Source organism: Arctopsyche grandis, chromosome 9 (assembly GCF_051622035.1).
Source record: "Arctopsyche grandis isolate Sample6627 chromosome 9, ASM5162203v2, whole genome shotgun sequence".
Lineage (NCBI taxonomy): Eukaryota > Metazoa > Arthropoda > Insecta > Trichoptera > Hydropsychidae > Arctopsyche > Arctopsyche grandis.
Genome location: NC_135363.1, coordinates 1,409,028 through 1,421,136, shown reverse-complemented (window position 1 = coordinate 1,421,136; position 12,109 = coordinate 1,409,028). Strand labels below are relative to the sequence as shown.

The 12,109-nt window shown below is 34.6% G+C and overlaps 1 protein-coding gene across 2 annotated transcripts in view; it reads right to left on the bottom strand.

Moving 5' to 3' along the window:
- LOC143916324 (FERM, ARHGEF and pleckstrin domain-containing protein 1-like) overlaps positions 1-11,936 on the bottom strand; it is a 38,284-nt gene extending 26,348 nt beyond the window's left edge. The window contains exons 1-14 of one of the 2 annotated variants that reach the window (XM_077437351.1): positions 11,685-11,936; positions 7,665-7,891; positions 7,430-7,587; positions 5,444-5,548; positions 5,144-5,366; positions 4,933-5,056; positions 4,790-4,854; positions 4,537-4,715; positions 4,306-4,466; positions 4,094-4,168; positions 1,521-1,648; positions 423-595; positions 265-348; positions 78-186 (exon numbers count right to left, since the gene is read on the bottom strand). In XM_077437351.1, coding sequence (XP_077293477.1) covers positions 78-186; positions 265-348; positions 423-595; positions 1,521-1,648; positions 4,094-4,168; positions 4,306-4,466; positions 4,537-4,715; positions 4,790-4,854; positions 4,933-5,056; positions 5,144-5,366; positions 5,444-5,548; positions 7,430-7,587; positions 7,665-7,749 — 1,669 coding nt within the window. In that variant the 5' untranslated portion in view covers positions 7,750-7,891; positions 11,685-11,936. The remainder of the gene's footprint in view (positions 1-77; positions 187-264; positions 349-422; positions 596-1,520; positions 1,649-4,093; positions 4,169-4,305; positions 4,467-4,536; positions 4,716-4,789; positions 4,855-4,932; positions 5,057-5,143; positions 5,367-5,443; positions 5,549-7,429; positions 7,588-7,664; positions 7,892-11,684) is intronic. The other variant, XM_077437352.1, reaches the window with a different exon arrangement.
- Positions 11,937-12,109: the final 173 nt, after the last annotated feature.

Below are 12,109 nucleotides of genomic sequence, written 5' to 3'. Positions count from 1 at the left end.
AGCGTCTGTGGGCGTGTAGGGCCTATAGTGGAGGCCAATGGAGAGAGGGGGTGTGTTGGTAGAGATGATTGTCTGACCTTGTTGGGCGTCGGCCCAATTGGAAGCCAGCCGATGAACCTGAGCAGCTTCTGGAGCGCTGTTGCTGTGCAGGGATGTCGATTGGCTCCATGTACTCTCCGGAGAACCCTACGAAACACACACACAAACAAACGAATAAAGATACAAACTCTACTAAAAGCACAATTAAAAACAACATATTTTTACCAGCGGTGTCGTCGTCTGACGCGGAGGAGACGCATCCCCCATACGGTGATGGTTGACTTCCACGTGTGTCACCAATCCGATAGCCTAAAAGAAAAATTTAAATTGGTTAAATCGTCTCACGGTACAGCCATCTTACAAAATGTGATGCTATCAAATACCGGCTCTTTCGTGGCAGCAGAGCTCATAGGAGTACCGAGCTGGCGATGAGGCCCCGTCATCCCTTCCGATTTCCTCCGCACCAATGCCTCCCTGGCTGCCTCCCCCGTGTAGCCCTTCATCATCAGAGAAGCCTCCAGATATTGAGGTTGCTTGTCCCATTCCAACGAGATTGCTGAAAACAAAGAAATTTACTTTTACTCTACATATCAAATGTACTAATTTGTAATATAATATAATTAACAATTAACACAAATAGTTTACTTTAAAATAATTTCTCATAATATTTAATACTAGCTTTGATATATAAGAATACGCTTTTAAAGTCAAAAATTAAATAATATATGTATATACAATCAAATAGAGGACAATATCAAACAATTTTGACCTGGGTGAATTTCCTATACTGTTAAACAAACAGTATGTGTGTTTGTCGACTCTATAAATGGATAAAATCGATCAAATTTACCCTTTTCCAGTGCAAGAAAACGATTACACTAGTCTCAAATTTATCTCCCCACCAGATTATACTTGGCCTTTCAAAATATAATATATTCTTATGTACATATATACAACAAGTTGTAATAGATTTGACTCCATGCAAACACACTTTCAATTATAAATAATTACATAGATTTATAACAATCAAGTTAAACCTAAACGTATTAAATTTACAAAAAGTTTTTGGATTCACTAATGTAAAAATCTATAAATAAAAATAAAAAAAGGTGTCATCAAAACCATTTTTTGTCGATAAACTACACATTTCTATTATAAGAATCTTTTCATATATAGTATATTAAAAACAAAATTGTGTACTGTACTAAAATATAAATTTAATAAAAAAAAAATGCATATGATATGATACGATGAAATCAAAAATTAAAATCAAAACAAGTTTCATTCCAATTATCTAAAAAACGAAATTAAAAACGTCAGTTTGTTCACACTCAACATAAATGAAAATAATATAATGTATATATACACGAAGCACTTCAAAGAGCAAAAATGTATAATAAATATATGAAAAATAAATAAAAAATATAGGATAGAGAGCGAAGGGGGGGGGGGTGGACACATAAACTGAAATGAAAACAAACCATCAGATCCAGGAGGCAGCGGCAGCAAAGGATGCGCCGATATGCTGGAGTTGATCAAATTGGCAGAGCCCGAGCTGACGTTGGCACGGCTCGATCGCAGGGAGCGGCTTACGCGGAACGACTGTGACCTGCGGACAAGCGACAGAGGACGGCATCTAAGCGAGTATTTCTTTCAGACCGATGTTTAATTTTATACCATCTATGCTAATTCAGTGTTTGCAAATACGTCTACCTTTATTCAAATGAAAACATAATTGACCTTACTTAAACACACCGGAATATATAGCTTCGGTGTGCCTTATTTTCATTATATTAAAATATATTAATATAAAAGGACAATTGAAAAGAAGAATTGAATCTAAATTATTAATTTTCTTAGTGTTAAAAAAAAAACAATGTATTTTGCAATCGTTTTCATTTCAGTTTCAAAAAAAAAAATCCATAATCCAATACAATAATGGATTGTATTAAATAATATATATATATTTTTATATATACTTGAAATTAAAAAAAAATCAAATCAGGAGAAATAATAAGCTCCTATGTATATTTGAATAAAAAAAAAACACATCACATGATGAGCATGAAACTATTTGTTAAAAAAAAAAAATACATCGATCTTTTCCAAAACTTATATACTTTAAATTAATATGAAGATGAAATGATGAAATGAAAAACACGAGAGTACGACAGAAGGAATAATTAGGTTCACATCTAGCATTACAAGTATAATGAATAAAAAAAAGTGAAAAGAATATTTATACTGAAAAGTAAAGATTGTGAAAATGAGATACAGAAAATCAGCATAGTGCTATCAGTAGTGTGTTTTAGTATATTATTAAAATTAATTTCGTTAATTAAAAATCAACAGAATGAAACACTAGTATGTATTTACAGTGTAAACACGGAACAGATCTTTAGATAAGAAAATCAACGATTCAATTGTTAGTAGAGTAAGATTTTCGAAGTCATTTAAAAATATGTATAAAACATGCAAAAATATGTAATTAATTTGCGAAAAATGTTCCCTTTCGATTTAATACAATATTCCGAACACGTCAATCTATTTTAAAACCTAAATATGCATTACTTTAAGTGTCGTATCTTATCACACTAATTATGTAAACAGCGCGTCGATTCGTTTGTAAAAATATTTCCTCAGTCACTTGCCGTAGGCCATTTTTTTTTTTCAATGAACAGATTAAAATCAGGAAAAAATGGAAAGAAAAAAGGAATCTTATTAAAAAAAATAATAATAATAATAGAAAATATACAAACAAAATTAAGTGTATAAAATTGTTGATACAAATCACAACATTAATTTCGCTAATATTTAAGTCGTCTAAGCGTTTATGAAAAGTAAATGCAAGCACGAGGATCAAAAAGCTTTGGTGATGAATATGAAGCTAAATAAAAATGTGATAAAATATGTTCAAGATATTATATATATATATATGTAATATGTACATAGTAATTTTAAAGGCCCCTTCAGCATCGAGGCTGTGTGATAGGAACTTGCTTCTTGGCAACTGGGTCGTACATGTGGTCACAGAATACCGTATTGATACTGTTACGTACACCGCCGAGTAAGTGCAATCGGATTAGGCCGAGTAGCATCCCAGAGACTGTGTTACCGTTATAATTGGTTTCAATGATTATCTCCAGACTAAGTGCAAGTAGGCTAAACAATGGCCACCGAATTGGCCGCTATTGGACCCTTCTCAGAAGTGACAGTGAAGCGACCTGTCCTTTATAAGGACAGGTCGCTTAGACCATATCAAGACATTCTGGACGGAGGACTGCCAGTGCGTGTATCTCCTTAATCATCAATAAATGCTGTGAAACGACTTTGGATCCTCCACCCACCCTTACGCGACAATACTTAGCATAAACCAGAAGATGCTCTTAACGAATACACTCAATAAAGTCGACACTGGTTTACGCAAAATATCAAAGCTTCCAAATACATGTAATAATTCGTTTGCTAGAAACAAGTTTGTATGCCAAATGGCGACAAAAAGTCACTGTCGAGGAAGAGGCCTTTTAGAAGCAAATTGATTACATCATTATAAAACAATAAAAAGAACCCTAATATAGATTAAATATTAAAATCAGTACTTCTCAATTAATAATATACATAGTATGACAACAATCGAGAAGTCCAAAACTGCTGTTTTATTATTATTAAAAAGTGAAATATGGTTACATAAATAATGGCATCTTTCATTCAAAAATATTTCCTTCTTTCAATAACCAAATTCCACTATTTTTTTACAGACAAAAATAATCATGCTCTCTATTTTAAAATAATAATATAGATAGAAACGCGAATATGAAACAACGTAGAGAAACCTTTCAGTAAAAATAAAATCGAATAAATTCACAGCTACTAAACACGACTAACATTTATACACTAAATAATACATAGTACGGAAGAAATTCAATAAAAAACTCTTCACAGGTACTATATATGTATATATCTTTTTACTTAAGCACAATACATGCAATCAATAAGCCAAACTATTATGTATAACACAAAAATAAAAATCAACGACTAAAAACAGTTCACTCACCTCTGGAATGTTTGACGTTTTACGTAGTTATCTCGGACAAATTCGACCATTTGTTTCTGAGTGCGTCCGCTATACCTAAACACACCAACAAAACCATCAATGATCAAGTATTAGTCCAAAATTCAAAAACAAATTGATTCAGTTCAAATGGGTCAAAAATTGGTAACAAAATTAAACCCAGATAAACCCGCATAATAACAAATAAACTCTACCTGAAAGAGGAACCTCTGGAAAGAACACGAGTCTTATGTCGAGGTGCTCTTTTAACCGCTGAACACCGGAAGAAACCATGATTTTCTACACACTTTTTCCAAAAATTTTTACACTCGTTTCGACCTTCGAAGAAGAACTCTACCAGATCTTGATAATAACCCTAAAATTAAACACAATTTAATATATATAATCATTAATTTAAATATTAAACGTGCACAATAAACACTAACGTATCCTTCGGGATGCAGTTTTACAAGAAAACGTTTTCTTTTGAAGGAAATCTTCCTTATTTTGGCCCAACTAAACGTATTGATTTTAGTCAGATGTTGGAAAACGACGATTCCCATATGTGCTACGGCAATATTTAACGGCACACCTTCGTGATCTTTAGCTGGATGCATTTTCATACCTACAATTCATTAGAAACGTTAATAATAACACAAAAAAAAATCCAAAGTGAACCAGCAATGAAGCAATTCTGACCGTATAATTCACATCTTCGTGCAGTTTCCAATAGATTTAAATCGGCTTCGGCAGGACTTTGACCTCTAAAATGAAAAACACAAATCAAAATCAAAACATACATAAAAAAAACCAAACCATTTAAATGCTTCATATAAACGTACATATGTTTTTTATGATTCTCCATAATCCTCCGTTCTAAATTGGCATCCTGTAATGGGAAGAATTTATAACTGCTTAAGTACGTATGATCTGGATAGTCTTCCGGTACAAAATCGCCACATTCAGCTACAAGAAAAAAAAATTATAAACAGAATAAAACAAACCCGTATTAAAATAAACATACGAAAACAAAACATCGACGTATTGTTATACCTTGAACGATATAACTAGCCATGAGCGCCAAAGTATTTTCATTACACTGAATACAACCGTGTGCGAGGTCTCTCTTAATCTGCAGGCAAAACAAGTATCTGGTGAATTCCTCTTCGAGCTGAGCGGGATCCGGAGTGTAGAACTTGACGCAGAATCTGAGGAGCGGGTCCACTAACGAGAGCCCTAATTGACGACATACTGGTTTTTCGAGATCCAGCCAATACTAAAAAATAATTCACATTTAAATAAACACCCGGCAATATTACAAACAATATTCATAACTGTGAAATAAATCGCTACCTTTGTACCACCGAGTTCTTGATATTCTAATCCGAAGTAGTCGGCCTCCAATAGATGCAACTGCCGACACACTTGATCGAAGAGAACCCTGCCGAGAGCTTTGGCCTGAAATAGAACGAAACAATAATCAATTTCAACTGCAAGCCGTTTAACTGTACCTGTCGTAGTGCTGCGATATATACGCGACAAAGACAATTGAAAGATCAACGACGCCAATTGAATAGATAGTCACGAACATGCAATTGTCACATTCATAATTGAATTTCATTATTATTCCAACCGCATGATGAACCACGGGGGAAAAAAATGTCAATGTCGAACCGACCGAACGAACAAACGGATAAATTGGTCTCATAATTTCTGACAATGTTGTGGACAGAGAACCTGTCGCAATGACGGCAATTATGTTTACGTACAGACATGCTGCAATTATTATTGCCATAATTGATTCAACGGCGACTATGATTTGGTTCAGATTTTGTCAAATGAAATATTCACACAATATTTTGTACGATTGACTTTTTCATATGAACACTGATTGAACTGTCTAACTAAACAATACGCTAATTTGATAAGTACATATTATTCACTAATCTATTTTCATTATATTATAGTTGGTCTTTCAATACTGAGGACGGTGACCTCTATAAGCTGGGGTGAGTTTGAAACAACATTTCATCAACAACAGAACATTCAATAGCCGACCTGATTTGATCATCCCACTGTACATACATACATATGAGAGATAAATTCATATTTTCCCCTCTATGGCACCAAGTACAACAAGATTTTCCAGGCTAGTCGTCTCTTCTCGCTCAGTGTCCAAAAAACTGGAGAATTGGTAGCAAACATATTTTTGACAGACGATCTTTAATATACAACTCTTCCAGAATTTAATTGATTTCAAAATTGATCCTCAACATTCGTCTCCAAACTTTCTTTCTTCCTTTATTGTCCAAATTTCGGCAGCATTTAAAAAATATAGTGAAAACGAGGCTTCATACCACACATTTTTGCTGATATTTTAATGTTTCTGTTTTACTAAATTGAAAAACTGCTGAACAAAGACAGTCTTGTTGTAATTCTGAGACAATTACCGACGATTCGATATCGAGTATCTTATTGTCAGGGAATAGAAACAGGTGATCTTAGATGAAAGAAAAATGGCAGCAGCTTAAGATAACATCTATAAAATCATTACAACTCTGTGTATAATCATAAAACTCAAACAAAAAGCAAAAATGAGCATCTATAAAGTAATCTACAAACATAAATTGTGGATCCTAGCGAAGTATCGCATCCAGGATTCGAGCAGCAGAAAAGCTACTACCGGTTCAATGGAGAAAAATCAATCTGATGATTGGATAAATGCACTCAACAGAGCCGCACTTTCGAGACATCAAAACTTTCACAGACGCTCAAGGAGAACTAACGTAATAGAATTCCAGAAAAAAGCGTCTCAAGGGGTATTTGTATGCTATCCGAGGGTGCTTACCCTTTTTTTGTGGAATTCTATTGCGTAAGTTCTTTTTGAGCGCCTTTGAAAATTAAGATATTCAATGCAATTCGGTGCATTCTTCCGGGAACCGATCAATTTGTACAGTGCTGGAACTATAAAGGCGAGTAAATTCTAGTAATAGTTCATCCATCAACCAATTACGAACCCCGAAGAATTGAGATGGGTCAGGAGAGTAACTAAACAATGGCTAGAGATTGACCCATTAACCATTTATATGGAGAAGTATCAATCAGGTTAACTAAGACATGTATTCAGAATGCCAAAGCAAAGGTTGCTGAAAAGGATTCTTTCTGTGTATAAAAAACTAATAAAAAGTTCAAAGAAACGGATGAGCTTAATCTCTTTATAGCTGAAACTAGTGACAACTCATGGAAATGATTTTGTGGGCACTACATGTCTTGAAAAATCACTATTGTTTAGAATGAGGGTTCTCAGATGAGGGTCAAATGGGTATATTTTAATTTTACCTGCACTTGAAACATTGTGATAGAATCATCGAGCATTTGCACCCTGACGGCCAACATCTTCCCGCCTTTCTTCGGCGTGGCTGGAGGCGTCCGGAACAGACTACCTCCACCTCCACAGTCGACTCCAGCCGGAGTGCTCAAAGAATGGTGCATTCGTCCTAAATAAACAACAACAAAAAAAACAACACATAATCTCAACTATAAAACCTCGAGCATTCAAAATAGCGAAAATTACCAGTTCCGCCACCGGAGAAAGCGACTCCCGTCGATGACAAGTGACCGGTCGAGTTCGAGCCCCCGAGGGGCAGCTCCGACTCCATGATGACGAGACTTCTATAAGTCGTCGGTTATTCTGCGAGGCGTCGAATCACGTGCTGCGTGCGATTTTGTAATAAAACTCATTTCAACGCATTGGTGTTTCACTACACTAGGCCAAAATCAGTTCCGTCAATCTTCCAACACCTGTAACGTGAAAACGTGCACGTTTAACAACAGCGCAAGGTAAATAACAATGACTCATGATGATTTCATAGTGGGAGTGTTTTTAATCTGCCGACGACGACGACATTGAAGATTAAATTCAACTCAAGCAAACTCGAGCGTTAAAATTCCAACAGCTTTAAAACGAATACAACAGAAATCATCTGATATTGTATTCGTTTTAAACATATAAACATCATTTTATATGAATAATTACATAAATTTATCTTCGGACGTTTTCTAAATGTGTCACTGTTTCTGCAAAATGTTTTCGATAGTGTAGTAAATATGCATATTTACAATAATTATGCAGTGTTAATTCTATTCTTAGATGGATGTACGATAATTTTATTGAAAAACTTCATTATAATTACATATATACAAAGAGCACGAATAATTTTAGCATCTCTGCCACGGTAAATATTAGTTCGGTGATACAATCAATGCCAGAGTGATCATTCAATTTACTAAATCAACAACAATAACTAGCGTCCGTCTAAGAGGTAAATATTTACAATGATTTAAATATGATTTGATTGTATAATTAACACATCGGTGTTGACACCAGCTCTACAATACTGTGGTACGTTCCGAAAGAGTCAAATATGGGTGCTACTTTAGTATGCGATCTACTTTTGAATCGCAGTCGACTATTTTTTTTTTATTTGTATCGTAGCAACGAAATGTTTATTACAATTTTTATCAAAATATCGTCAGCAGATACATATCTCTTAACCAAATCTTAAATGAATATGGCCAACCCTAACTTCACCTAACCTAATCTGACCCTTAAATAAATAGGTGTTGGCAGATAAGATATGTTTTTATTAAGTTTTATTTCATCAATATTTTCACAAAAAAAAGATATCTTAGCAGCCAACACCTATTTATTTAAGGGTCAGAATAGGTTAGGTTAAGTTAAGGTTGGCCCTATTGATTTAAAATTAGGTTGTTAGGGTCAGTATTATTAAGTCTCAGTGTCACACACGAGAACTGAGACCGCATATTAAAGTAAAAACGTGAAGGTAGATCGCATACTAAAGTAGCACCCAAATATGTATGTGAATTAAATTAAATTTGAAAAATGCAAGCTTTCGCGAAATAACTGATGAAGAATTCCTTTGATAAAATAAAATTTTAGCATTGGAATAGAATTAACATTGGAATCCCACTTAAAAGTTGGAATATAAATTAAACATGTTACGATAGAAATTTATAGAAATCGTTTATGGCATAATTTAAATTTCAAATATTTTGCATTTAAATACATATATGCTATTTTGTTGTCATACGAGTTGTATAAAAATCACTCCAATACTGTGCAAATATGCAAATCGAAAATTTAAATGAAAAGTTTCAGTTAATATATCAAATGACTTATAATAATACTGAAAAATGATAAAAATAAATTATTGAGCATCAATATATTATATTAAAATTTATTTGATCGGTCGGTTTATTCAGATACATATATCATTTTTAGAATTGTTTCATTTTTCAATGACTCGGTTTTATCAGTTTTTGAGCTATTTATCCTGTTATGCTTTAAATAACAAGAAAAATAATGTGTAAAATAGATAACGATCACTGGATCGGTAATTATTAACTAAAATAGTCTTAAAAGGTTTTGTGAACTTATATATGTATGTATATGAATAATATTTATTAAATAAAATTTATATGAATAAATGTACGAATTATATATAGTACTAATTATATATGATTAAATGTTCATATAGAAGATTTTATAAATAAAGACAGACCAAATAGAAGAAGTTGTTGAAAATTCCATCAAAAAATAACAAGCTTATATACAATACATATGTAAGTAGTTCGAAAAGGAAAAGAGAAAATATGCAAAGCAGTCCCTGATTTACGATCGACGAATTCTAATATGGAAACTTCCGAGTCTCTATTCTCCTTTTCGGTAGAACGTATGCACATACTATACATATTTATATGAAAAAAAAAACGGTTCAGTTTCAGTCGATGTAACTCGTCATTAAAATTACTAATATACAAGTGTATATGAGTAATTTCTATGTATGTAGTAACAATAGATCAAGTTTTGTGATCATACGAAAATTCGAACTTGAGATTTTGACTGATTAAAACTCAGAATCGATCACTGAACACGTTTTCATGATCAACAAAAAATGTGTGTGTGTATTTTGGAGATTTTTTGAACACCGTAAGCCCTATCGAACTGAAACTTAGTATCAGTTACTGAAATTCTTATCGATACGGCGTAAATTTTTTTCAAATTTATAAGTTGACCAGAAATGGTATCTCCCCTTATAGTGTCTTCTATTTTTTAAGTTTTTGAATTCAATCATCTCCCAAACCGCTAACCGAAGCAGACTGAAATTTTTTAACGTGTAATAGACATTATAAATTTTATACTGTAATATATTTTGAATATTTTTACCTCAACCGAAATAAGTACTTTTATTCTGGAAAATCGAGGTTTTTTATGTGTTTTCTCAGAATATTTCATATCTAGAAGTTTAAGCTTAATACCAACTTATGTATAGGTAAAATTTGGTAAGCATCCGTCAACTGAAAGTGGCAGTTTATTTTTATTATTATTATATTAGCTTATTTTTAATACTACCCGCTAAACCTTTCCAGGTAGCATTGAAAAAAAATGCATTGAACATGTTTCGTGTAATCCTTGTCAATGTTTATAAAGACTGGTTTACACTGGAGTTTCTGAATTTATAACTAGCAGAATTTCTGCCGAAAACTGCCGAGTATTTTAGATTGTGATCACAATAACCATACTAACACACTTGTGAAGAGTCTCGGTGATTACAACAAAATGTCTATACCCTTCAGGTATAACACACAGATTACCTACACACAGTCTTCTTTAGGTCATCGACTTTAGAGAGTCTTTAATTAATATTATGTATTAGATGTATTATGAACATTTATAAGGATTGTAAATAGATGTTTGAGCTATTTTTTCCCATTATGCTGTAGATTAACATTAGAATAATATAATACTATGATTACTAACCAAATTAAATTAAATTGTAAAATAGAAAATGATCAGCAGATCAGTAGCTATTAAAATAGATATAAGATGTTTTGTGAACATTTTGTGAAATTTCGTAATAATTAAAAGCATTTAAAAATCAAAAAAAAAAAAATTGTGATCACCTTCATTGTTTATTAATTTTACTATGTGGTGCTCACCGTGCATGGAATATAATATTTTCATTTATATTTGTATTTATTTTGTCTCACTGTATGTGTGCCAATTTAAATAAAATAAATAAATAAAATAAATAAATATAAGGGCAAATTACGCCACGCCACTGGTGATCGAATCGATCTTCTAAGAATGAAATGGCACACAAATTCGATTTCATTAATTAAACCCCGTATGTGTATTACACGCGCACGCACACACTAACACTCGCGCACTGGGAACGAAATCATGAATGAACATAGTAAATGATGGACGTGCAATGTTAGTGGAGATGACAGGCCAAGTTGACAGGCGAGTTTATTATCTTTTTCAGGCGCTCGTCGACCGGAAGCGGGGGAACGCGCACCGGAAGCCCGTCGGGAAGATTGGGGCGCGGGGGGTGGGGTGGGGTGGGGTGCAGGGGTAGAGGGAGAGGGAGAGGGGCGGATGTCGATAGCCGTGGCCGAATGTGGGTCAGAGGCGCGCCCCCGCCTAACGGGGGAGCGGGACGGAGAGATGCGGGGAGCGCGCGTTAGAGCGAGAGCGAGAGCGAGATCGCGATCCTACGACGAGACACACCTACACTCGCACCGACTAGGGGTGTATCCGTGTCCGTGTCCGTGTCCGTCACCGTCATCACTCGTCGTTTGAGTCACTCACTTGCGGGGTGAGGGTGGAGGGGGATGGTGGGTGGTGGCGGAGTCCCGAGTCGCAGGGCGGCGCCCCACTGACAAGACGCTCCGCGCCGCTACCGGCTACATACAAACACTCGCCACTCGAAACACGCACACGCTCGCACCCACACTCCTGCACTCCCACACGTACCGCTCCGAGCGATGCTTAACCTTTTCAGCTCTTGCGCTCATCCGTCACAGCTGAAGTGAGCGAGGGTCTCATCACTCATCACTCATCACTCATCCACCTAACGGTATCACAAAAGAGGTTGCATGCGACCAAGTTGTAAAGTTTCAATGTTTGCATTTTGAAAATATTTCATACCAAAA